Source organism: Bactrocera neohumeralis, chromosome 3 (assembly GCF_024586455.1).
Source record: "Bactrocera neohumeralis isolate Rockhampton chromosome 3, APGP_CSIRO_Bneo_wtdbg2-racon-allhic-juicebox.fasta_v2, whole genome shotgun sequence".
Taxonomy (NCBI): Eukaryota; Metazoa; Arthropoda; class Insecta; order Diptera; family Tephritidae; genus Bactrocera; species Bactrocera neohumeralis.
This window is the reverse complement of record NC_065920.1, coordinates 31,497,275-31,525,025: the sequence shown is the minus strand read 5'-3', so window position 1 is coordinate 31,525,025 and position 27,751 is coordinate 31,497,275. Positions and strand designations below refer to the sequence as shown.

The window sequence follows — 27,751 nt, the reverse complement described above, 5'->3', positions numbered from 1 at the left end:
AATAGGATTTAAGCTTGTTAGCTCTCAATCATTAAATGTTTTCAATCATTTTCCATTGAAAATAAAACTATGATGCTTCAAATTACAAAACGTTTCATCAAATATCTTTGAATTTCACAAATTTATTTAATTTTCATTGTTTTACATTTTTTATAAGTGGTCTTGAACGATGCAACAAATCCCTCCGTTTACACATTTTTTTGGTAAGATTTCAATCTGGCCATCGCTCGTTTCCAATTGATAAACGTCAAAACCTACTGAACTTGATTAGCTGTCAAAGTTCAGTAGGTTTTGACATTTAGCAATTGCTCTCTCACTGGAAGTGAGTTAAACATCTCTTTATCTCTGGCAGCGACTTGCAACCACTGATTGGTTTTGATTGGAAGGTTTGCTATTTCGCCGGTATCACTTTTTATCGGACACAGAGGAGAAAAATATCAGCTGTTTTGGAGACTTTTGGCGCCACAAACAATTACTTTTATTACCTTAGCCTAAAAGTATACCAAAAATTTAGATCAATAATTATTCACAAGGCAACTGAGTTATATGGTTGCCAAGTATTGTTTATTTTATGTTTACATTTTCATTTATTTATATGAATGTAATTGTAAGCAAATATTAAAATCAATTATGCCAATTATCAAGACCCCACCTCCAGTAGGGGGTAAATTAACTAAAACTGCCAAAAAAGATGTCACAATCGAAGAGTTATCAAAAAAGCTAGAGGAAAGAGAACAAATGTGTAAAAAAAAACTCTCACTGGAAGTCAATTCTTTAAAAGCCGAAAATATAAAGCTCAAGTCAACTGATGCAAAGAATATTCCGAATTTGGAAAATAAGGTTGAATTCTCAACGGATGAAGAAGAACTAGCTAGAGAAACGGAATGGATTCTAAAAAAAAAGGCCAGAAAAAAACGAAAAGCGGAGTATTCTCCTGATCTTCCGAAAAAAGAAGATAAAGCCATATCAAAACCGATTACCCCAAAAAATAGTTCGCGGCCTCCACCAATTATGGTGTCTGGAGATGCCAACGGCAGTAATTATCAGCAACTATATGCTATTGCAAAATCGGAGGCAAAAAAACAATTTTACCGTTAAACTCTTAAATAATGGAATATACAAAGTAAATACTTTCTCCATAGAGGACTACAGATGCATATCAAAAGCACTTTCGAGTAGAAATTAGGCCAGTTAGAGTTATTGTAAAAAATTTCCACAATTCTTATGATCCAAAATCGATTATTGATGACTTAAAAAAGCAAGGATTAAATGCGCTGAGTGCTGTCAATTGTCTTCAGTGGAAAACTAAAACTTCCCTCGACATGTTTTTGGTAACATTCGATCCCATGGAGAACATAAAAAAGATTTACGAAACCAAAACTATATTAAATTCAATAGTTTCTATTGAATCGGTAAAACTGCCTAAGATGAAACCACAATGCAAACATTGCCAGTCATTTGGCCACACACAAAACTATTGTGGCAAACAACCAAGATGCGTTAAGTGCGTCGGTAATAAGACATCTGAATGTTCGGAATCAGAGAAGCAGCAGCCTAATTGCTGTAACTGTGGCGAAGCACATCCAGCCAACTATCGAGGAGGCCTTGTTGCCAAAGAATTACAAAAACTACGAGCTAACACAATCGGCCACAAAAAAGGTGATGGTCTAGCCCAAAAGGTAGAAGGTCCTGTAGGCTTCGGGAAGAAAATCAATAAACGTCATCAACAAGAAGATTCTAAAATTACAGCTGAAACTTAAAAAAAATTTACTTTTGCTCATGTTTTAAAAGCAAATAATAATGATAATATGTTTATCCAATAACAGTATTCTTTCACAGATCTTACAGAAACTCAACAAACAAGACGAATTCAACACTTCCCTACAAAATCGCTTATGCAAGCTTGAAAAATATCTTTTTAATACCAAAGATATCTAAATCTATAAAAATTCTTTTATGGAACTCAAATGGGTTAATCAAACATAAGAATGAAATCGGAATTGTATTAAACTCGGAAAATGTTGACGTACATATGTATGATATCGGAGACACATTTTACGTCACAAATCTACTTTAAAATTAAAAACTATGAAACTTACCATACAATTCATCCTAGCAATTGCGCCCGTGGCGGAAGCGCACTATTAATAAAAAATACGATTAAACATTTTGAGGAAGAAAAACTTTCAACTGATAAGTTTCAAGCTACAACAGTGACTATTTACGGAGTTAAAAGTCCGCTCTCACTTACCTCTGTGTACAGTCCTCCAAGGCATCAAATCCAATTTGAAGAGTACCAACACTTAATAAATAGACACAGGTATAGATTCATAATGGGTGGTGATTTCAACGCAAAGAACACGCACTGGGATTCAAGGCTTACGACTACAAAAGGGAGAGAACTTTACTAAGCACTGAAGTCAACCGGAAGTGACGCATTTTCGACGAGCTTACCATCGTATTGGCCATCAGATAATCAAAAGGTTCCAGACCTGATAGATTTTTTCATTGTGTTATGTCCTTAACTCAGATCATTCTCCAATCTATTTAACCTATAGTGAAAGCGTCATCTTTAAAGACAAAACCGCGGCCTTGTATAATAAACGTACGGATTGGGAATACTTTAGAATGATCATTTAATGTTATGAAAGTAAATATGACTATATTAAATACAGACCAGTTGGAATCTGAACTTTTGCACTTTACAACAAGTATGCAGCACGCAGCTTGGAAAAGTACACCAGAATTAAGCAAAATTTCTGTTGACTCTCAATATCCCAATAATATAGGGATTAATTAAATTAAAGAGAATGATCGACGTAAGGATCAAACTCGTTATGAAAACTCGGATCTTTCCAATCTAAACTATATTTTTAAATAAAGTTTCTAAAGATCTTATTCGGAAAAGTAAGAGGCTTAAAATTGAAAGTTTCGCAAAATATCTTCGGTCCCTAAACCTTGGAAGAAATTCCGACTACTCTCTCTGGAAAAGTTGTAAAAGACTACAAACACCAGAAACTCAAGTATGTCCCATTAAAATAAGTGCTGATAGCTGGGCCAGAGACGTCTCAAAAAAAGCAGAAGTATTTTCGGATTATTTAGCCAAAATATTCTCCCCATATGAAACACACGTAAATTATCCTACTGCTTCCAGTCAAGTAAGCGAAGAAATCCCAAGTTGCACAAGTTGAGGAAATCAAAAATTTGAAAAATAAAAAATCGCCCGTTACGACCTGATTACTGCCGAGGTCCTAAAACAGCTTCCTCAAATAAGTATAGTAAAAATTACCAACATTATTAACGCGGCTTTTTATCTTAAATATGTGCCAACTTATTGGAAAATTGCAGAAGGTATCATGATTCCAAAGCCAGGAAAACCAGGATATGATGTATCTTCTTACAGGCCCATATCACTTCTACCGATAATATCGAAGCTTTTTGAGAAAATTCTCATAAAACGTTTCGTGTTTTTGGATGTTGCAAAAGCGTTCGATTAAGTTTGTCACAAAGGACTGCTTTCGAAACTGAAACTGATTTTACCGAAACAGCATTATGACATCATAAAATCGTATTTATCAGATCGCTACTTTCGCGTTAAACAAGAAGACAGATATTCTATTCTTAGGGAAATCAAAGCAGTAGTTCCACAAGGTAGTGTATTGGGCCCTCTTCTTTATATTCTATTCACGCACGACCTGCCAGTAGACGGCAATTATACAACAGCAACATTTGCAGATGATACCGCGTTGCTTGCTGTTGGTAGTAGTGAACACGAGTCCATTACTAATCTCCAAACAGCTGTGAAAAAAGTTCTACAATGGGCAAAGAAATGGCAGGTAAAACTGAATGAAGCTAAGTCTGTACACATTGTCTTCACATACAACAAGATACAGCACTTACCAATTTTCATAGACGGTGCACGAATACCATACTTTAATTCCGCTAAATACTTAGGAATGACGCTTGACTCTAAGCTACGGTGGAAAGTTCACGTAAAAAACAAACGTAAGGAGCTGGACATCCGACTCAAAAATTATAATTGGTTAATCGGTAACAAATCTGTGTTATCCATCGAAAATAAGTTACTTATCTATAAGCAAATACTCCGACCGATATGGAGCTATTGTGCACAACTCTGGGGATGTACTACTAACGAAAACAGTAAGAAAGTCATCCAACAATTTCAAAACAAAGTACTAAAACTAATTGTCAAAGCGCCTTGGTATTGTAGATGTGCTGATATAGAGCGTGATCTAGGCGTGAACTCGGTTAACGCAGAAATATTAAAAATTGCAACAGCACATAGTGCAAGATTGCTACAGCATTGTTACGAAGAAGTAGCCATGTTAACTTCTAGAGATGGACCACCAAGACGACTCAAACGCCTCAAACCCAGCGATCTTTCAAATTAGCCAATACCTCTCATAGTAGTTTTGTAATTTTGTAATTATACGTTTAAGTCATATTCAAGTTGCTTGTTAGTTCTTTCTCATTTGAACTAGTTGTAATGTATAAACAAAATTAAAAAAAAGAAACTGTAACCAATTACAGCACTAAATTTAATAACAAAAAGTCCCAAGTTTGGCGTAGTTTGGAATGTAATCACTAATTTGAAATAGGTTTACACCATCAAACGATCAGCAGTTAATATTCAATAAAGAGGTGCCAATAAGAGGCTTGTTCAAAGCTCAATTGCTGAATCCGGTAATGGAGGAAATGAAAGGTAAACTGCGGAGGGGATGGAAATCAATATTCATATGTCTTGGCCTCAATTGAATGTGGTTGAAAAATGCAAAGCACTGCAAGCAATAAAAATGCATCAACGTGTTAACATCAGACACACACGTGTATAAACGTGTATATGTGTGTTTAATGATGTGAACAAAGTGTGTACCTTAGAACCATTGAAAGTCGTCATTCCGTCGCTTGTTATGCACTTCTGGTCATATGCAGACATATTTCTTTTTTCATGTGCCCTCATATACATATACTTATATATATACATGTATGTACATATCTACCATAGCACAGGGTTTTCCAGTAAGAGTGATATGAAACGTGAAAAGCACGTTTAATATTGACTTCTGAAGCTTGAAAAGAGTCCGGTTTATTGCTAAAGACCAATGACTTCAAATAATTCCACAAGATCACAACTTGTTGGTGTTAAATCACAACTTCCGGGATGTCATTCAATGTCACAATTTCTTGAAATCATCGAAACCCCAAACATTTCACGCAATAATTCGGTTGTTGCACATGCTATGTGGCACGTAGCTCCGTCTTGTTGGTACCAGATGTTGCCAAGATTAACTTTTTCCAATTGTGGCCATAAAAAGTTGGTTATAATCGATTTACTATATACTGCTCTCCATTGACAGTAACAGTATCACCAGCTGCATTTCAAAAAAGTACGGACCGATTATTCCACCAGACCAAACTTTCAATTTACGCTTAGAAATCATATAATCGCTTTTGGAAAACCCGGTATTCATATACTTATGCAAAAGTTAGTTTGAAAATTTGTTTTATAGTTCATCTTTGTGCTGTATTTTATGTTTTAACACTTCCTCATGCATTTTTGCGCACGCAGCCTCATCTACATACATATATGCATACGTATGTAAATAAATATGTTTGTATAATTCTATAACCCTCGCAGAAAAATTATTTGGCTAGCAAATTCACTGAACTCGTACCGGTTAACTACTGACCAGTTCAATGCCTCTATAAAAAGGTGTAAATGGCGAAGTTCAGACGGTTATAATGGTTATTATTTAGGGTTGAATTTAGTTGTTGTTGTTCCCGGTTATCCAGACCCTGTTGGGGCAGCAAGGTGTAAGTTAGATGTCATCAAAATAATCCAGGCAACGCGTTGTTTCGACGGGTTCGGATCAGAGGGACAATGATGTTAAGGGGGTATTCTGGTCTAGAAGCATGAATTTCAGGTAATTTTTAAAGTGTCGTAAAAAAAAGGCAATTAATATTTTTGCTATCCATTTTTTTTATTAGCTATTTGTTAATTTTAGAAGAGTACAGAAAAAAATTAAAAATTAAAAAAAGTAAAAAATTTCAAAAATTATGAGCTGACAAAGTAGGGGGTCTCTAAAAATTTCCACGTGACCATACCCATGATTTCAACCCTCCTAGTTATCTGAAACCAAAAAAAAAAAAAGATTATTAATCTAGAATAATGTCGCAATGGCCGGAACTACGGAAAAGTGAAAAAAATTTGTTTCACAAAATGGCGACTGCCTGAAAAAAAAAGTTTTTTTGGATCACTTTTTCTGACTATTTCGAATTTTTTTAAAATAATAAATATAAAAATTTGGGGATGGGGCTAGTTCCAACCATACACAAGCCTATAAAGAAGACTCTATAAAAATTTCCAGTAAATCGGTCCAGTAGAACCTGAGAAATCGTGGGTATCGTTCCGAAAAAGTCAGTTTTGAGAAAAACGCGTTTTAGAGAACACGGACGCCACGTCACAAAATCGGCTGTATCTCCGAAAATAAGTCGAATTTTGAAAAATCCTTCCAAGGTCATATTTTTGAAAGTCTAAACCTTCAAGATATGCAAAAAAAAAAATCGATTTTTTCAAAATCCTAGACAAGAATACCCCCTTAAATGAATTCGTTTCATAGAGTTTGCAAAGAGGTGGTTAGAGTCATGCGGAGACTCACTACATGCAGCCATAGATTAGATATCCGGGTCGATTCTGAATAGGTAGGGTTTGACTTGCTACAGTATTCAGAACAAAGTTGCTCAAGGGTCACTCAAGATCTGCGAGATAATTGAGACTTTTTTTCTGCTATAAATGACAGTTTGACTCCCAAAGAACCGTGAAAGATGTTTAATGCATGTCTGAAGCTCGTTGCGTTTGTAGTCTGGTCGGTAACAGCAGGCGGTTCTATGTTCGGGAATTTGCAGGCATTTTATCTGGCCAAAGGGTTTTTACTTCGGGGATCTAACTCTGTTAGGCTCGGTAAATGGTAAGATTTAGTTTAGTTGTTGTCATCAGCATCATCTAATGGGAGTTCCAGGCAGAAGCTGTTTCGCGGGGTTGAACTATAGGTATAAGTGTGTTAGACGAATTTGTTTGAGGGCACAGTTTTAGGCTTGAGCCTGCGGAACTAGTTCCACACAGGATGCGGTATTCAAACCCGCGTATCGAAAATTCTAGTATTGCTAGAATTTCACTTCTTCTGTGAACTCCCAACAGTTGCCGTACACGTAAGATTAGGTAAAAAAAAAAACATTGCACACAAAATTCAATTGCAAACTAGTAAGACCCACAGTGTACCCACTGCAAGCAAACCAATTGGGAAGTAGTTTGCGTTCTGTGTTACAGTTTTGATTGCATAGTGTGGAGACAAAAACCAGCAATGGACTCATTCAGCCCATCACCTGTCTATTTCATTATGCGCCGACTACTCACCTCTTTGCTTTCCTTCTGTCTGTGCGTGTTGCCTTTTTATACTGTGTCGGATGCGTGCTTGCAGTCTTCTTTATATTACATTTATTTATTTCACTACGAATATGCTAACGAAGGTGATTTAATTTGGGTCATATTGCTACATTAACATCGCACAGCACTATGTTTGCCGTTGCAAAAACAACATGTCCACAGTGCGCTATAACCTAATTTGCAAGGATATCTGCGGTTGTAAAGACAGAAACAGATTTCTTCAATGCGGAAGCTTTCTTTACTTTTGATTTTCTTTTACAGTGCGAGTATGATTGTCGCAGAACAGTTTTATATTTGTTGTTTAGGCTTTTGTTAACGAGGGATTTTAGTGGAATAAAATATTTTTATACTCTCGCAACAAAGTTGCCAAAGAGAGTATTATAGTTTTGTTCACATAACGGTTGTTTGTAAGTCCTAAAACTAAAAGAGTCAGATATAGGGTTATGTATACCAAAGTGATCAGGGTGAGGAGTAGAGTTGAAATCCGGATGTCTGTCTGTCCGTCCGTCCGTCTGTCCGTCCGTCCGTGCAAGCTGTAACTTGAGTAAAAATTGAGATATCATGATTTTACACGTGGAATAAAAAAATATTTTTGTCATTTTGATTTGACTTATTTTATGAAAGAACCCGCATTTACATTCTTAGAATAATTTGCAAAAAGCTGGAAAAATCGGTTCACTCATATGGAAAATCCCTTAACCGACTAACAAAAGAAATCGATAAATTTTACAAAAGAAATGGCAGAAGAAAATTTATACCTGCACCCAGGCTTTTTTTAATTGAAGAAGTTTTATGAACAAAAACATATATAGGAAATCGATCGTTGGTATGTAATATTTTCTTAACACCCTGATGACATGTACAAAATATGGGTGAAATCGTCTTTTCCAATATAACAAATTCCATCTGATTTTCTGTATAATATATGTATGTATGTACATTAGGAACCAATGATGATAGCGGAATAAAACTTTACAAAAATACGGTATTTGAAAAATATGTAAATGACGTATAATGAAATCTCGATTATCACTATCATGCGAGAGTATAAAATGTTCGGTTACACCCGAACTTAGCTCTTCCTTACTTGTTGTTATTTTGATTTGACTTATTTTATGAAAGAACCCGCATTTACATTCTTAGAATAATTTGCAAAAAGCTGGAAAAGGGTTCACTCATATGGCCCTATAGATGCTGCTCCTTAATCAAGAAGTTTCAAACATATAAGAAATCGATCGTTGGTGTCAAAACACAAATACATATTATATATAGGAGATATTGGGTTCAATTTCGGACATGAGTTAACATATTGTCTCCAGTAAATACTAAATAATTATTCAAAGAAGGAGTTTAGCTTCTAAGAACAACTTTAACCTCTTTCCGTACATTTTCAATTGATTTAAGATCTGACGACTGTAGCGCCCAAGTTAAGAATCATTTGGATTCAAAGTATCGTCGGTCTGACTGAAAGCAACACTTAAAAAGCATTAATTTTCCATAACTATTTGAAATGCGTTTAGTGTAAACAATTGGGTTTTGAGAAGGCTATCGGATGTAGTAATAAAGTTGACTTTATTTACATATATCTTATCAAAGACTGCTCTGCCTCACCATTTATTTCCTGGGTTGCTTGCATGATCTTCTTCAAATTGTTATCCATTTAATTATACTGACCTTGTTCAAAATTCTTCTTTCATATATAGGGTGGATGCATTTATAGGTTCCCTACTTTTTTCAAGAAAACGCACAGAAACTTCAAATTTAATGAGGAATATTTATTATCCTTCGAAAAAACATTCTTTGGCATTTTATTTTTTTTTGAAGATTTCTTTCAAATGTTGACCGCGATACGTCTTAGAATGGGCTATCCGTTGAGTCCAATTTGCGATGACACATTCGAGTATTTCGACTGGTAACTGGTTTTGCTTCAAGGCCTGAATCGAAGCGCGATTTTTCGCAAAGACTTAAGACTTTACATATCCCCACAGTGCGATATCACTTGATCTAGGTGCTCAATCGCCCGGGCCAAAACGTGAAATTATCTGCTCACCGAAGTGTTCTCTCAATAAATCCATTGATTGATGCGATGTGTGTGAAGTGGCGCCGTCTTGTGAAACCAAATATCACCGAGACCACGAGCTTCAATTTCAAGCATCAAATAGTCGGTTATCATAACGGTCGCCATTAACGGTTACGTTCTCACCGGCATCATTTTGAAGAAAATCATTCTACCGGTCCACAAACCACACCAGACCGTTTTTTTTTCTGAATGAAATGGCAACTCTCGAATCTCTTCAGGTTGCTCGTCGTCCCAAATGCGGCAATTTTACTTGTACCCGTAGAGTTGGAAATGGGCCCCATCGCTGAACAGAATTTGTCCTAAAAACGTTTAATCTTCTTGGAACTTTTGAAGAACCCATAGAGCGAAGCGATGTTGATTGGGAAGGCCGAGCGGCTTCAGTTCTTGCAAAAGCTTTCAATTTAAGATTACGTAAAATGCGCCAAGTCATTCAATACGTCAGTCCGAGTTGCTGCGAACGGCACCGAATCGACTCTACGGTCTTCGTGTACACTCTCAGCTACGACTGCTATAATTTCTTCACTGCGTGCTGGACGTGGCCTATTCGGTCTAACATTATCCAATAATGAATGCTGGGTTTGTTTAAATCGGATTACTATAGCATCTAGCTTGCACACAAATTGACCGATCAAAATTAAAGACCTCTAAATTTATATTAAATACTTAAAATAAACTTCCTTTACTAACTTTTTTAAGAATTATTAGGAAACTTTTTCTGGTGGTGAAAAACTAAGATACCAGCGATCTCAAAAACACTGCTTTATTCAAAACGGAAGTGACAATTTGCGGGATTTTCATATACTAATACCAAAACATTCTCTATATGGAATCATGTGTAAATTAAAATCGGTAATGGCGAAGGCAAGAATATTTACATACATACATATGTATGCTTCTAAGTCGGCTGCGAGAATCTTTAATCAAGGTTGCGAATTTTTTAATAAAAAAATATGGGGATTGAAAATTATATTTCCAATTTTTTATTCCAACATTTTAGATTAAAAATTAAATTTTTATTATATACTACCATAAAGTCCTCAGAGTGCCAAGGTAGACGTGCAACAAGTAACAAGTTACCTGAAATCTTACTGGAATTATTACCGGATATATATCCGCAAATAATTCCGATCATTTTGCTAAATACATACATATGTATGTATGTACAACTGAAGATCTTTCTCAATCAGGATTAGGTATAACAAAAACTATTAGGCGAGCGAAATTATTAAACTTTACAAAATGTTGCGATGTACATTTCCATTTGCTGGTGTGTTGTAATGCTCCCTTTAGATTTTATGTCATGACTGACAGCCTGTAAATAGACAATTACTTTGTAAAGTCACCACTAATGTGTTTATGAATCTGGAAAATGCCATTTTAAAGAATAATGAATTATGTATTGCCTCACATGTCTATACAAACTTATACACCGAGCAAACAATGCCAACAAACACTACACATCAGCCGCCAAGAATGCAAGGGAGTGAAGGGGTGCCGCTGCAGTGTTGGGCTTTCTGAATGTGCATAAGCTGGAAGTTTTATTGTGAGGTGGCAATATGTACCTTTGCATTCTTCTTGTGCATATTTAATTTGTAAATGTGTTAATGAGTGTAATATTGTAAGAATACATATTTACATATATGTACATACATAATAATGGTGATTACAAAAAAATGTCAGGCTTTGCGATTCATTTTACATTTGTATGTAAATTGACGTTTTCCATAGATGTATAGGTAAGCTTATATGCAGTGCAGTCCGGTATACTTGATTGGAGGCAATAAATTTTTAAATAAAAGCCTGATTACAATATCTATATGTGATCTAAAAACAAATGATTTTACGATTACTGAAATAATTTATCAGTTAACGGTATCCGTAATTTTCTATAATGCCATACCAATCCCATTCTGGACGCATCTTTTAGTGTGGAAAGGCGTATTAACCCATTTAAAAATGCATGGAATAGGCCCAAATATTTCAAAAAAACTTAGAAGTAGATGTTGTATCCAAACATAGCCATAACCTTCAGAGCTTTCTTGTCGACTCAAAAACATTCTATTTGAATAATTTGTAAGTAGATCAGATATGTATATAGTTGTTGTAATCAGTATTTTCTTTTATAAACATTATTGCCTCTAACCAACTGAACCGGACTGAATCACTTCTAGAATTGTGGGCCCAGTCTTTCATATAAAGAGGTCCTTATTATACGGGTAATGTAAATCATATATTGTTGTTGCATATATTCTATACAATAAAGGATGGAGCCATGTGTAAAAGTTCATGCAAGTAAGGAACGTTCTCTGAGCGCCATTTACTTGGGAGTGGTCAGAAACGATTTTTTACATATGGCTCAGGCAGCTTACGACTTCCGGTCTTAGACCAAGTATCCTCGGGGTAGCCAAAAAACATATACAGTACCCTTTTGGTTACTTTGCCTTGTTCACTTTTGAAATCATACCCGAAAACACTTGCTTGAATCAATACATATGTATATCCAGCGAACCGAATATCACGAGACTGTCAATCGCAGATCAACCTGTGTCCTTGATACCGTAGCATTATAACCCTATTTGTTCAGATCCCTCATCCCTAGTTCATTGGTTCGACCTTGTTTCCTCGTTGTTTCGAGTCTTTCCGGCAGATAGTGACAACCGCAATTCCTTACTATATTTTGCTTTTAACACTATCCTCGCAATCGAAATCCAAATTTTTAGCCCATTTCGGCTTGCTAAACCATTTCATTTTGTTTTGTATATGTACATAGACATATACTTGTACTTTATTGATAACAAAAATAGTTAACACATTCATAAGCGCAGTTGAGAGTCGTTGCCATATCCCCGCCTACTTCACTTCACCAGTGACAACACATCATAAACCGCAGTAATAATGGCCGCGCAACAAACATTTGACACAGGGATACCCACACACATATCTATGTATGTATATATGCATATACATATGTACATATGTGTTTGGTGGCGTTTATAAGTGTAATGTTTCTGCTACTCATGGTGTCAACACTAGTGATGCAAGAAAAAAATGTACAAAAACACTAGTTAATGCGGTTGTTGTCGATTCCTGGCTCACTTGACGTGCCAGTGACGTCCGTCATTGCTCGTCACATAAAACGTTTAAAATGCCAGTGGGTATTACGCGCACGAGATTTTGAACCCTGTAAGCAATTGCTGCCAAAAAGTCTGTCAAGAATTGTTTTTTTGATTCCACATTACTCGACTCATACCATTATCATTATTATCATGTAAAAACCACAATAATAATATGAAGCTATCACAGTGTGTGCCTTATACCATGTTCCGACCGACACTTAATCACGAGATTCGGGCTGTTGAGCGGATTATCTCTCTATTCTATTAGATTTAACAAGATTTCCATACAAGAATGACACTTGTTAAACTTGTCACCGACGAGATTTGAAGCTAAACTTGCCGAAATCTCCCTACGCTGATTTAGCGCCATCTGTTTGTAAGTAGTGAAATTTATCACATTATCACAGCTGATTTACACAATGCAAGAGAAAAAATAGTAAACAAACAAATAAATTAAAAATAATGCATCTGAATTCACCTGGAAATCGACTTCTTAAATCAAAGACTGCGTCCATTATTTTCATTAAATGAAAAATATTTAAAACAAGATGACTTTTATAACGAAGTAAAATATTACAATATTTTCTTTTAATAAATATTAAACGATGTGAATTTTTGAATGTTAAAAACAGCTGTTTTATAAATCTTCAATGACAGTTAGAAAAGTTTAGATTAATGAATAGATTTAATGTAATTTAATCACTTAAAATTTTTGGTCGGCGATTTGGTGAAAAAAATTAAATATAAACTAAATACTCACTCTAAATTGTTGAATTTTTAAACCTTAAATGCAAATATCTCAAAAACAATAAGTCAGTTAATCTGGAGAACCTTCTCTATCCGTAAATACCCATTTTAAACCCGAAATCGTGGGATGATATTCTACATCCCAGTCAAAATTAGTTTTGTGCACTAAGATCCTCAGCAAGAGTATTATACTTGTACTACCGTAAATCTTTCCACCAGTCTATGGAATCAATACTTTGGTTTATGGCACTTAGTTTAGTCTCATTGTCGTTTGTCTACTGTCGCATTTACAAACGCATTAGGATATGTATAATGCATTTAACTATTTAGGAGGGCATATGTAACTACACAAGGCGTCAAATGAAAGTATAATTATATTAAAGCATATCATGAAGATGCACCGTTATGAAATGGAGTAAAATTTGCATTTATTATTTATACACAAAAAATATTTGCTCGATTGAGAGTCGAGCCTTCGCAGGTAAGCCTATGAGTGCGCGTCAAATGAAAGTATAATTTTAGTTTTAGTTCCTTTCAATCAAGGTATAACTGAAGAATTCGGAACTTAATTGTAGAAGATAGGAAGAGAGGTGAAACGTATCAAAAAATATCTGAAAAATGGAATATTTTCGGTTTATGTAAGATTTTTGAAAACTTCAAGAAAAGTAAGACATACAAAACTATACGGTGGAGGTCCTAAGCCTAATTTCTATACTTGCTGAGCGACTTATACGAAGAAAAGTTGCTGACAGGGGTATGGAGCTGGCAGAACACAATGAATGACGAAGGCCCCATTAGAATTATAAGCACCTGTAATAGCTCGCCCGATATTACCACGCTAGGGTTGGTCTGATAAATAGCATAACCTGGCGACCTATGCTAACTCTCTCATCAAACCATCTGCCCATAATTATCTCGATCGAGAAACCTTTATGACTTTATATCTGTGGACAACCGCACCTACGTTGACTTTAACAAAGGTAACTGGGTCGGCTTCACAGAATTTAGCGACAGCATCTTCACCGCTTTACCCATTCCTATGGACATAATCGTTGGCGAACGTCAATTTCGCAAAATGATCGCAGCAGCTACTGCTCGCTTCGTCTGGAAGAATTTCCCAGCCGAAGCAGCTGTTTTAGCTAATGAACGCGACACCGTACGCCATACCGATCTCTGTGATCCCCGAAGAAAGAATCTCAATTTGGAGATTCGGGGAATGATAAATCAAAAAAACCGGACAAAAGGGATAGAGCACCTGAAGTCCTGTGTGAGTAAGCTTTGGACTACGGTAAAGGCTATGTCTAATCCGAAGAGAAATGAGGACAGAGTTGCAATCCAATTCAATGGCCGAAGGAGTGCGCGAGTAATTTTAGTCGGCAATTTACACTGCACCCTTCGGTAGACATTATCTTTCATTATCTAACGACGCCACACACACCTTTCGCCTGGTTACTCGTTTTATTGAAGAAAGCTTAATCGAAAAACGGAACTGGTCAGCTCATTCACATTTGAATGCAATTGAGCATTTGTGTTCAATTTTGGAATCCAAAATACCAAAAGTTGAAGCGTCAATGGGATAATTTTCCATTAAAATATTAGTAAATTTGGTTCGAAGCCTGACAAAACGTCTTCGTGCTTTTTCTTTCTATTCCTGCAAAAAGATATAATAATTTACAATTTAAATATTATTTAAATAATATTATTGCATGAATTACTCATGTTTTTTTTTTAAGATTTGCTTTAAAAACACGTCTGGTGAAATTGATACTATCATTTGATTCCTAGTGTACCTAAAAACAAACCCACACATTACACATGTATGTATGTTACATTCATATATGGACATGTATGTATATGTATGTGAGCAGGCGAAGGAGCTGTGTCTATGTGCAACTGAATCAATTTGCAAATGTCGTACGAATTTGAATATATTAGTAATTTCATTTGGGTATTCTATTTTAATTTGTAATGCGTTTACTGTCAGTGTAACAAGTATGACGTTGACAATTACATAATCGTTTCCATCGCACACATACGAGTAACGCTGTAATAATGCATGCATGCATGTTTATAAATACCACAATTATGCGACAGGGAAATGGTGTCACGTGAGGAAAAACATATACAAATACATACAGAGATTAGTGATTAGAAGGGTATTACGTAGAGTCGACCTATATGTGCATTTAGAGCCCAATCAAAATACCCTATCTACTAATATTCGTTCTTAATAAGAACTTAACAATTAGAATTTAGATATCCGAAAAAAAAAATTAAAAAAAGTATTTATCGGTTAATATGGTGGTTAAAATTATGTATGATCGAATTACTGTGATTTTGTATGAACAGATTTTGAAATCGATCCATTTCAGCTTTTAGGGCAGATAGAGGGTGGTCCATTTAGAGGAAACTTATTTAAAAAAAAAAACACAAACTTCAAATTTAATGGAGAATGTTTATTTTCATTCGATTATCTCAATAAATCCATTGATTGATGCGGTGTGTGGGAAATGGCGCCATCTTGTTGAAACCAAACGTGGCCGAGATCAAGAGTATCAATTTCAAGCATAAAATAGTCGGTTATCATGTCGTGATAACGTTCGAAATTGACGGTTACTTTCTCATCGGTATCATTGTTGAAGAAATACGGATCGATGATTCCACTGGTCCACAAACCACACCAAACCGTTCTATTCAGTGGATGAAATGGCTTGAATCTCTTTAGGTTGCTCTTCGTCCCAACTGCGGCAATTTTGCTTATTTACATACCCATTGAGCTAGAAATGGGCCTCATCGCTGAACAAAATTTAGTCGAAAACGTCGGATCTTCTTGGATTTTTTCAAGAGCTTTTAGTTCGAAGCGATGTCGCTTGGGAAGATCGATCGGGTTCAGTTTTTGTACAAGCTGTATTTTATCAGTCTTATTTCAATTTAAAATCTCGACATAAAATGCGTCAAGTCGTTCCATACGTCAGTCCGAGTTGCTGCGAACGGCGCCGAATCGATTCTCCACTCTCAGCTACGGCTGCTATATTTTCTTCACTATGTGCTGGATGTGGTCTATTCGGTCAAATATTATTCAATAATGAATGCTTGGTCCCAATATTGGTGATGTTGTTCCGAATAGTACGTTCAGTAGACCGATTATGTTGACCATAATTTGAGCAAAGCGGCGAAAGACATTCTTTACAGAACTTGAATTTTCGTAATAAAGTAAAACGATTCGTAAATTTTGTTCAGTGGTAAGTCTTTCTAGATGAAAAGCCAAACAATACTGAACGAAAATAACACGACAGCTTGACACAACTCACGCTAATAAAAAAGTACCTCTACTTGGATCACTTTTTAGTAGGTATTTCACCATATTGAGTTTTTGTTGTATAAGAATGTTATCTAGGGTTCAGCAGCAAGCCTGTCATAATAAAGAGGATCTTTCTTTGACTCGTCAAAGAAAGTGGCGAATCGAATAAACTTCTTCTAAATACAGACTATCATAATAAAATAGATATCGAAATTATACCACTTTAATGAGGTATTCATCTAAGTAGAAGAGTGGCAATTCGAAGCCAGCAACTAATGCATTGCCACTGTCGTGCATATTAGTGCTTCAATTAGAGTCACAGGCCCGCTCTCGCCCTCCTTCTATTTCGCTCTGTGTGGTGTTCTGCTCACCTTTACATTTCGAACTAAATATTTCGCGAAACAAAGAAGTCCGCGACATGTTGCCAGTGTCCTTCATCGCTGTGTTACTTCATCGCCTTTGTTGTCATCATTGGACATTTATTAACCCCCACATCCCCTACATAAATACCGTGCGGCACACGAGGCCAAACATAGGCGCATGCTACTCATATACCAGCATATGTATGAATTTGTATTTGTATGTGTGCACGTGTTGAGTCCGCTTTTGATGAGTGCTTGGGCGCGTAATTCGCCTCTTGCCCCATCTTTAATTTGTAAAGCACATAATTTAATTTAGTCGCCATTATGTACTTCACATTTTAAAGTCGTCACATTCCATTGTTAAGTTGTTATTTGTTTCTGTTTCTGCTCACACATTATCTACATACACACATACATACTATACATACCATATTCTTTTTTATACTTCTTTCTTTCACCAAAAGTGAAAAAATGTGGGAATTCTTTTTTGTTTTTGTTCTTTTTATTTAGCTGGTTGTTTCCGTTCTTTCTTTCATATTTATAAAGTAAATAAAAAGAAAATGGAAGCTGCCATGTTTGTTGCGGTATATCTCCCTTGCATTTGCGCTGTTATGTTTGTATGTGTTTGTCGTGTGTGTGTGTGTGTGTGTGTAAGCGTGGCTTGGTTTAGTTACCTTGCTAATGTCCTTTGGCGTTGTTGGTACACCTGTTAATAGTGGCTATAACGGTTGTTTAGTTGCTTATGGCGAGATTGTTATTGCTTATGCTATTTTTGCTTTTGTTTTTCATGCATATTCATTGCTGCAAGTACATACCCTACTGTATGTACATACAGTCATGTGCAAAACAATAGGGAAACCAACATTGAAATAGTTTAAAACCCTTCACTGCTTTTTCCATACAAGAACTTTGGTCCTTACTAATGGTCCTTAGTAATGTCAGATGGAGGTTCAGTTTAATTTGAGCTAACGAATTCGTTGTATAGGACGTCAACGTTTTTTGCGAGCTTTAAGAACGTCTTGATGTCTACGTTTGATATTGAGTTCAGTACTTTGAACTCCGAAGCTCCTACATACTTGAGTCGAGTTCTTGATAGGGTTGGACAATTCAGCGTCTCTGTCATGTTAACTTTTCTGCACTTTCTGCATGTATCGTTAGTACTTTTGACCATCCGGATCCCATGTGACGCCAGTAGGTTATGAGTGATGGGAGTAAGAAGCAAGCGATTTTCTTAAGGGTCTCTTGCACATGATCTTGGCGATCTGGTATGTAATTAAGGTATTCCATCTCGCCCGGATTCACGTGTCAGCCCTTTCACAATTTCGTTCTTAGTGACTTCCGTATTTCCTGTACTTGTTCGGTAGCCAGACGGATGGCACTTTTGGTAATCAACTGCTTCGGTTCCCGGAACTCCTTTATGGCTTGGAGCCCGGTACATATGCAGCCGCTTTCCGGCAGCCGCTACATCTACTGCTTTCTTGCTTCTAAGGAGAATCTCTGTCGTACTGCGTTATTATGTTATGTTATTTCCGGTGTTGTTAGCTATCTCGGCCCCTTTTCCAACTGCAAATACTTCCGCCTTGAAGCTACTGCAGTAATCCGGAAGATTGAATGGTCGCCTGATGTCCAGCTGCGAGCAATAGACTCCAGCTCCCACTGCATTGGCCATTTTGGATCCATCTGTTTAGATGTTACCATTTAGCCTGTGCGAAATAATAGGGACGTGAAACTTGACTAAATAATTTCTTTGAAATATTGTGGATTTTAAGCATCTATAATCGGTAAAGGTATTAAATATATAACAAGAACAAATAAAATACCTTCGCAGAAAGAGATTTTCGTAACGAAATATGGGCGAGGCGTGGCAATACTCGTAAGACGATTAGTAGAAAATACAATTGAAAATGTTATAGTATTGAGGTTTGTGAAAAAATCCTTTGCATCTTCAAAAAATACCAAACCTGGAATTTTCTTTAAAGGTTGAGACTTCCACCATTTGAAAAAGGCTCAATGCAAAGTATTTAAAATCGAAAAGCCGAGGATATTATCTTATCTGACAAAACAAAATATTTCTAAAAAGCTCATGAGCATGCCAACTGGCCAGGGGAGAAATGGCGTAATATGCAATGGTCAGATGAGTCTACATGTAACATGGTTAATAGCGACTGGGATGCTCAACAGCTCTGGTGTAATAGGTCCGATATATCGGATTGAGAAGACAATGGCAGCGTCTAGGCGCTGAAGTGATGTTAGCTTATGTTCCAGCAAGACAATGGACCAGAGCACACAGCGAAGCTGGTAAAAAAATGGTTCTCAGAAAACAAAATTAGCTGGCCTGCTCTGTTGCCGGATTTCAATCTAATTGAAAACTTGTTGCGAGAGTTGAAAGTAGCTTTGGGCAGTAAGAAATCAACCAATAAAACAGCCCTCCTCCGGTCACTGGTAAAGGCAGCATGTCTCGTCAATGTCGGAAAATAAATAAATAAAATATTAAAGAATCAAAATATCGCAACAATGAAATAATGCTAAAAAATATATAATTATTTTTTTTTTTTAAATAGATTTTTAATTTTGCAAATCTTCATATTTTTTCACAGCCTAAAACGAGATGAGCGATTGAAACGGTTTTTTTTTGTGAATTAAATCCGATCTAATTCTTTGATTATTGATTAGTAAGTATTTACTTTACCTATTCTAAAAATAACAAGTAAGGAAGGGCTAAGTTCGGGTGTCACCGAACATTTTATACTCTCGCACGATAAAGTGATAATCGAGATTTCATTATCCGTCATTTACATATTTTTCAAATACCGTATTTTTGTAAAGTTTTATTCCGCTATTATCATTGGTTCCTAATGTTTATACTCGTATTATACAGAGAAGGCATCAGATGGAATTCAAAATAGCGTTATATTGGAAGAAGGCGTGGTTGTGAACCGATTTCACCCATATTTCGTACATGTCATCAGGGCGTTAAGATAATATTACATACCGAATTTCATTGAAATCGGTGGAGTAGTTCCCGAGTTATGGTTTTTGGTCCATAAGTGGGCGACGCCACGCCCATTTTCAATTTTTAAAAAAAGCCTGGGTGCAGCTTCCTTCTGCTATTTCTTCCGTAGAATTTAGTGATTCTGACGTTTTTTGTTAGTCGGTTAACGCACTTTTAGTGATTTTCAACATAACCTTTGTATGGGAGGTGGGAGTGGTTATTATCCGATTTCTTCCATTTTTGAACTGTATATGGAAATGCCTGAAGGAAACGACCCTATAGTATTTGGTTGACATATGTAGCTATAGTAGTTTCCGAGATATGTACAAAAAACTTAGTAGGGGGCGGGGCCACGCCCAATTTTCCCAAAAAATTACGTCCAAATATGCCCCTCCCTAATGCGATCCTTTGTGCCAAATTTGACTTTGATATCTTTATTTATGGCTTAGTTAAGACACTTTATAGGTTTTCGGTTTCCGCAATTTTGTGGGCGTGGCAGTGGGTCGATTTTGCCCATCTTCGAACTTAACCTTCTTATTTAGCCAAGAAATACGTGTGCCAAGTTTCATCATAATATCTCAATTTTTACTCAAGTTACAGCTTGCACGGACGGACAGACACGGACGGACAGACAGGATTTCAACTCTACTCGTCACCCTGATCACTTTGGTATATATAAACCTACATATATCTGACTCTTTTAGTTTTAGGACGTACAAACAACCGTTATGTGAACAAAACTATAATACTCTCCTTAGCAACTTTGTTGCGAGAGAATAAAAAAAAAATTACTCTGAAATAAATAAAAATATATGGATTTTTATGCCATGCCAAAATAGTATGTTCCTGTTATTTTCCATATGACTGTATATGGCTCGACATATTTGCAAGTATATTTTCTCCACTTTTTGCAGCGTTACTGCTGTTGTTCTCCCATTATAGCAGCTCTTATTAATGTTTGTGTTGTTGTTGGTCTTGCTGTTGCTGTTGCTGTTGTCGCCGGCATCATCATTGTGTCTCAGTTTTTGCATATTTTCACACAAGTCATTTTATTTCTTTCTTTCATGTTTTACACACTACCCCATCGGCTCGTCCTTCCCCCCCCACCACTTCACCCGTTTACACGCCACAATCGCTATGCTCGTTTCACCAACATTTGCATACCCCCATTCGGCTATTTAAAGAAGATTCATACTGCAGTGGCTTCTTACTGCGGCATGCCGCATAACCACGCGACTCGCACTCGTCGGTGTGTCTGACATTCTTTATGAACTGTGCGTTATAATTAAAGTTTCCACCGTTTAAACAATTAATTGTATAAATTAAAAAGCATTTCAGTATTTGCCCGTTTGTATGTATGTCGGTATATATTTATGTGTTTGGCATGTATCGTGTTGCCTTCTTGTAGGTGTGGTGTACAACGCGCTCCTCCAAAGATTCATACATACATATTATTGTTGCAACTTCATTCTGGTTGGAATGATAAACACTTTCATTAGTATCACGCCGGTATAAATCGTAGTTACGAGCCATTAAATTATTAATTGGCATTTCGAGATTTTGAAAGAATCCCTAATCGCTTAATATACGCAACTGAAGAGGCTGAAAAAACATATGAACTTAAGTTCAGAAATGCGAAGTCAATAGCGTACCAATTTGAAGTAGAAGCTTGAAGTGACTAATTATTTTCAAAGTATTTTATTAGTTTTTGTTCAACAAATGAAACTTAACCGGAAGGTCTGTTCATACGATTGTATAGTATTATTATATTTAACAAAGTCAAGGTGCTATGTGTTAAAAAGTGTTGTGACACCTTGGCTTAACTTTTTTCTCGATATCCAACAGAACCAATAACGCACCGAAATATTGTATTTAGTGTTTTATCATATTCTAATAAGTCCATGAAAATTAAGGTATTATAGGAAGGGTAAATTCGTGCAGAAGTAGTCACATAGCAACATTATTCAAACGAAGATTTTTCGAAATTAAAATTTTTATTTTTTTTTTCGGAATATTTTGAAGGAAAAACGCAATTTTTTGCGAAAAATCGGCTAATTGTTTATTATAAAATAAATTTTTTTAACAAGTTTGAAAATAACTTTTCGTTATTATCTCGTAAATTCTGTACAAAAAACAGCGTTCAAAATTTAAAAAGGATCGGTGGAGTAGTTTTGGAGTAATGAGGAGGACCGAATTGCAACTTCAATTCGGGTTTGCTCTAATCGAATTGAAATTTTGACACAACATTCTTTGAGATATTACTCATTTAAGAATTTAAAAAAACGCTCTCCACCTCTAATATAGTTGCCAAAAGGTGCTATGCACCTATTATAAAGATTTTTGTTTAACATTTAGATACTAATTTCTTAGTACGATTTGTCTTTTGCTGTAAAATAGATCGCAGTCACGGCGATTACATCGAGATTTTCTCAATTTCTTTTTCAAACAATCATTATTTTTAGGTCTGCGAACGAAAAAAAGTCTCGGTTTCAGATCCGCCGAATATATTGGATACCTAAGCAATTAAACCTAATTTACATATGTATATTGACATGTTGATATAAAATAGCTGCTTTTCAGCCAATTCTAGAAATTAGTGCTGTCTGAGAGGAAAAAAACGGGTTCTTAACCTTGTAGAGTGCGTTTGTTTTTTGCTTTATGTAATTTGCTCGCAAAATGGCGGGCTTGTAAAAAATATTCAGCCTTATCGTAAACTGCGCCGGAATGCCATTGCACAGGGAAAAATTCACAAATTTGTATTTTTCTTATCGTGCACTTCACATGGGAAAAATTTCCCATATTCGAAAATTTTCCCTAATCTTAATTTAATTTTTTTTCACGCGAATCCATGAAATTTGTTCACAAAATTGTTAGTTTGGACAACATTCAATACAATGTTAGGTTAAGAAAAAGAAAACAACGAGGGGCCAACGTCTAAATCGATTCCAGAATGAAATAGGTATCCATCGATTTTCGAGTTGCTACTCAATGTGAGTGCACTAAATTTGTTTAATCCATTATTCCTTAAAATATACTTATACATTCGAAAATTATTATCTGCATAATTTATGCAGGTTATAAAGACTCGTCAAAAAAATTTTTACGATATACTTATAATTAAAAATGAAAACAATGTCATTAAATCAAAACAAAACCATATGTGACAGCTTGCCGAAGTTCACAATAGCATAAACGAAAATAATCCCGTGAACATAAAAATACATGGGAATGATTTATTCACGCGAGGTTTACTATTAGGCTGATTATACTTTAAACCAAAGAAAATGACCAAGACTGATGCAAATATTCACCTAACGCTTGATAATTGACAATGTTGATGTGTTTCCCATTATCAAGATAATCGCTGATAATTAATCAATGGACATCTTGAAATATGCATATGATGAAATATAAAAGACTTTGCCAGCTGGACTTTCGGATTTTCTACAGTCTACTTGGATGATGATGATTGCATAGTTCCAAACATTGTCCAGAATGGTCAACATCCACATTGCACTGAGATTTCTAATACCTGAATGTTCAATAATATTACATCCAACATGTTCTTTGGACATTTTTAGTTTTTCAGCTATCTCGATATATTCATTTTTATTGTCTTTGGTGTTCATATTAAAAATATTGTGAACTGAAGGAATCGTGGAAGCCATTTTCAAACTATAGATATAAGGATATCAAGATAATGCCCAGCCCTACTATCGTCCCTGGTAGGGAATTTGAGTTTCCTACCTGCATTTGTGTTTGTGGGCGTGTCAATGGTTCGATACTCTAAACTCTAAATATACTATATATAAATTCGTTTTAAATATTGAAAAGAACCGTTAGTTGAACAAAACAATTATTCTCTTTGTAGCGTGTTGTTAGAATATACAAATCTTTTAATTAATTTCAATATTTTCTAAAACAATTTGAAATTTTGGACTGCGTCGTAAAATAACAGTTTTTTTTTCTTTTTTGTATACAGTCCTTCACACATCCGCGAGTTTGGCGTTAAATGAGAGTTGGGATCCAGACGTCAGGTAATATAAAAACAATTATTCTATTCCTTATGTTTAAACCAAATTGATTTCCTTATAATTGGCTAATTTAAACTTAATATGTGTGATGTATAGAGACGACATGGAAATGATGTTAAATAAAATAGTTCCCGAAGGTCTACCGTACAGGCACTCGTGCGAAGGACCCGATGATATGGTGGGTACAAACAAATTTCTGAAATATTGAATTGCAATACTGTTAATTGTTGTAATAATTGTGTTTATCTTGATTTCATGCTTGCAGCCGGCGCACGTGAAAGCCTGCTTCCTCGGCAGCTCATTGACAATCCCCATAACTGATGGTAAATTATCGCTTGGTACATGGCAGGGCGTTTGGCTATGCGAGCATCGCGATCAAGCGGGTTCACGCAAGCTAGTTATAACACTGTCTGGGTGTCCGCGTGAGACAGCGCGCAGTCCGCTGTCGCCAGTATCGCCAATCGCTTCGACATCCAGTTAGGGAAGGCCTCGCTCCACCCGCGATAGTCGGTAATCGCGGGGGAGCGACAATAATGACATCATTTCGTCGAGGAAATTAATTTTTAATAGAAATTTAGCTAATACCAAAATCAGTGCGACAGCAACAGCAACAACAACAACAGCGGCCGCCGCATCAGCTGTGGCAGCCGCAGCAGCTGCGAGCACTACAACTACTACTTGTGCGAATAATACGACTAATTTAACTAATATAACTACGAACGCGTTATTAAGTAATAGTAGAAGATTGTTCATGAAAAACCAATTACATTTAAATTTAAATGTAACGGGAACATTGAATGTTGATAATGATGGTAATGCGAGTGATTCGATGGAAGCAGCAGCAGCAGCAGCAGCAGTAGCAGTATCTAAGTTAAAATGGGATGGTGTTAATGTAGAAACCGTCACAACAGTGCCTCAACAACAACAACAACTACAACCACACGAACAAAAACAACATCAACAACAAATACTAGAAGCAGAACAACAACAACTTAGGAAAGCATATAGCAAAATCGAAGCAATTGCAGTGGGACAGTCGTCTACAACTACAACAACAAAAACCACAATTAGAGGAGACGTGGGAACAGTAGCAGCAGCAACAAAACGAGTAGCGACATCGTTATCATCATCACCGTCATTGTTGAATTCATCATCAACGGCATTAGCTAAATTTAACCGAATCATCGACAGTACAATGCCGGCAACTAACTATTATCAGCACCATTTGCAACAGCAGCAGCAAGCGCAAGAGAGCATGCAACATGCCATATGCGCCGGTGCAGCACCACCAGCAACGCTGAGTGATGCACTACAGCAGCGCCTAGCGCTCGTCTATCCCGACATTGTCTCGACCGATTCGCAAACGAAAAAAATTAATTTCACAACAGCAGCAGCAGCGGCGGCAACAGCGAAGACAACAGCAACAACCGCACAAACAGCAAAACCGAAAGCGAAAGTGAAAGGAAAATCCGGTGCAACGCATGATCGTTCGCGTACAACGCGAGCGGAAATAGCGACGGAAGTGGAAGCGGCAGCCTTGACGGCCGCAGCTGCTGCAACAGCGCCATCAAACGACGATAATCAAATGAAACGAAATGATGTGCATTATTTGTTGAAACAATTAAATAGTTTTAGTGATATAGAAGAAATAGAAATTGTTGATATGGAGCAAAGACAGCGACAGCTGGATGAACAACAGCAGCTGACACAGCAGCAACAGCAACAGCATATGGGCCACGGCGTGGACAAGGCACACTCACCGACAGCGCAATCGCTTGTGATAACCTCGCCATCGTCGCTGTCACACAAAGGCATACGACGTTACGCCTCACTGCACCAACAGCAGTGCACGCAATATCCGCTCGACAGCGACGAGGCGATCGACAGCGTCGATCAACAGCAATATTTGCTGCAACAATTCGACGACTACCTTTTTCAGTCCTGCCACTATTTGGAGACAAATTATTTTGCCGCCAACTATCGCACTGCCATGGTTGAGAGCAGCTCACACGAGTTCCGACCATCGACGACGACGACAACGGGCACATCGGCCGCATCTGTCTCATCGGAGCAATCCCTCGAGCTGCACGAGACCGAGCCGCCGAGCGTCATCTGCAAGGCACCACCGCCACCAGCGCCTGCCACACCAACACCATCTTCAAGCGGCGTCGACGTGCCGACAACACCCAGACGCTACGGCATGCAAGCGCGTCTGACCAGCAGCGGCGTACAAACCGAGCTCACCGCCACTTCACTAATGGAGGCGTCGCTGGCAAAGAGCAGCAGTAGTTCCGCTAGCTCTGAAGAGCAGCGCCGGCGTGCGCCATTCTTCAAGTGCTGCTACACGCCTATAGATCGCTGGCGTGAAAAGCGTAGTGCAGCACACACAGCGGCGGCAGCGCAAAAGCGCGGCAGTCGACAAAGTGAGCGACCAAGTGTCACTGCAGCTACAGCGTCGGTTAGCAAACGCGGTGGCGCCTCCACCAGTGCCAGAGCGAGCAAAGCCAGTGTCGCACAGCAACATACGCGCAAAAATGGGCATGCAGTCTGACATTTCGCGTACGCATTGGAGTGTGTAGGCGTGGGCATGAGCGTGAGCGTGAGCATGAACTTACTAACAAAACGATGCAAATTGAGAATCCATCAGCGTCGCTGTCTATTTGCGATATCAACAATTATTTCTATTTCAAAATTATACTTGGAATATTTACGCTAATACTTTTGTATACATGAAGATATTCCAAGTAGATTATTTGTTTGAAAGCGCAAACTTAGATGATAAACTAGGAGAAGCAGCAGGAACAGTTATTTTCTGCAGCGCATTGAAGGCGCGTCAATGCGTGGCAAAAAGTGAAAGAGATTTTGAATATTGACAGTTGTAGTAAAGCATAAAATAGAAGTCTTAAAAAGTGTTCTAAATGTTAAAGCTTTTTTAAAAAGCCTTTTAGTTGTATGCATGCATGCAGGAAGTGAACCAGTCGTGTACTAATGTCAGTTGGTACCAGTTAAACTAGTAAGCCACACACGCTAACCTCAAAGATAATAAAGAGCCACAAATACGCCGCACTAAACAAGAGATTTGCATTGGAAATAAGCGCTTTTAAATTAACTTGTTTGTTATGAGTTAATGTTAGACTCATAAGTTCTTTAACGCGCCGCATAACATAATAAACACGATCGAAAAATTTGCTTCTAAGCATTCCAAAGTTGGTAGCTATAGTTTTTAAAAACAAGTTCAAGTTCCAAAATGACGATATTGATTCTAAGCTATTGATTTTTATTATTTTTATCACTTTTTAATTTTCAGCATTTTTTAATTAAATTATTTTTTGTTTTTTAATTTTTTAAATATTTTCAATTTTTTTAAATATTTTTCTTTTAATTTTTATTTTTAAATCTAATTTTTTTATTTAAATTTTAGTTTTTTCTTTTGTTTTTTTTTTTTTTTATTTTTTTTTTTTTTTTTTTTTTTTTTTTTTTTTTTTTTTTTTTTTTTTTTTTTTTTTTTTTTTTTTTAATTTTTTTTAAATTTTTTATCTGTTTTTTATTTGTTGGCCTTTTTTTATTTTTTGACCTTTTTTATTTTTTGACCTTTTTTTATTTTTTGACCTTTTTTTATTTTTATTTTTTGATCTGTTTTTTATTTTTTGATCT

The 27,751-nt window shown here is 36.6% G+C and overlaps 2 protein-coding genes across 2 annotated transcripts in view; both read left to right on the top strand.

Annotated features, from left to right (window-relative positions):
* LOC126753118 (UPF0047 protein YjbQ-like) overlaps positions 1 to 27,171 on the top strand; it is a 36,539-nt gene extending 9,368 nt beyond the window's left edge. The window contains exons 3-5 of the mRNA XM_050464301.1: positions 24,046 to 24,100; positions 24,194 to 24,275; positions 24,363 to 27,171. Of these exons, the coding sequence (XP_050320258.1) occupies positions 24,046 to 24,100; positions 24,194 to 24,275; positions 24,363 to 24,578 (353 nt within the window). The 3' untranslated portion in view covers positions 24,579 to 27,171. The remainder of the gene's footprint in view (positions 1 to 24,045; positions 24,101 to 24,193; positions 24,276 to 24,362) is intronic.
* LOC126753114 (uncharacterized) lies at positions 24,849 to 27,171 on the top strand. Its single transcript, XM_050464296.1, has one exon. It carries the CDS (start codon positions 24,849 to 24,851, stop codon positions 26,646 to 26,648), a length of 1,800 nt encoding a protein of 599 aa, XP_050320253.1. The 3' UTR covers positions 26,649 to 27,171.
* Positions 27,172 to 27,751: the final 580 nt, after the last annotated feature.

Bases quoted from the DNA above. Each gene is read 5' to 3' on its own strand.
- LOC126753114 (XM_050464296.1), top strand. From the start codon at position 24,849: ATGAAAAACCAATTACATTTAAATTTAAATGTAACGGGAACATTGAAT.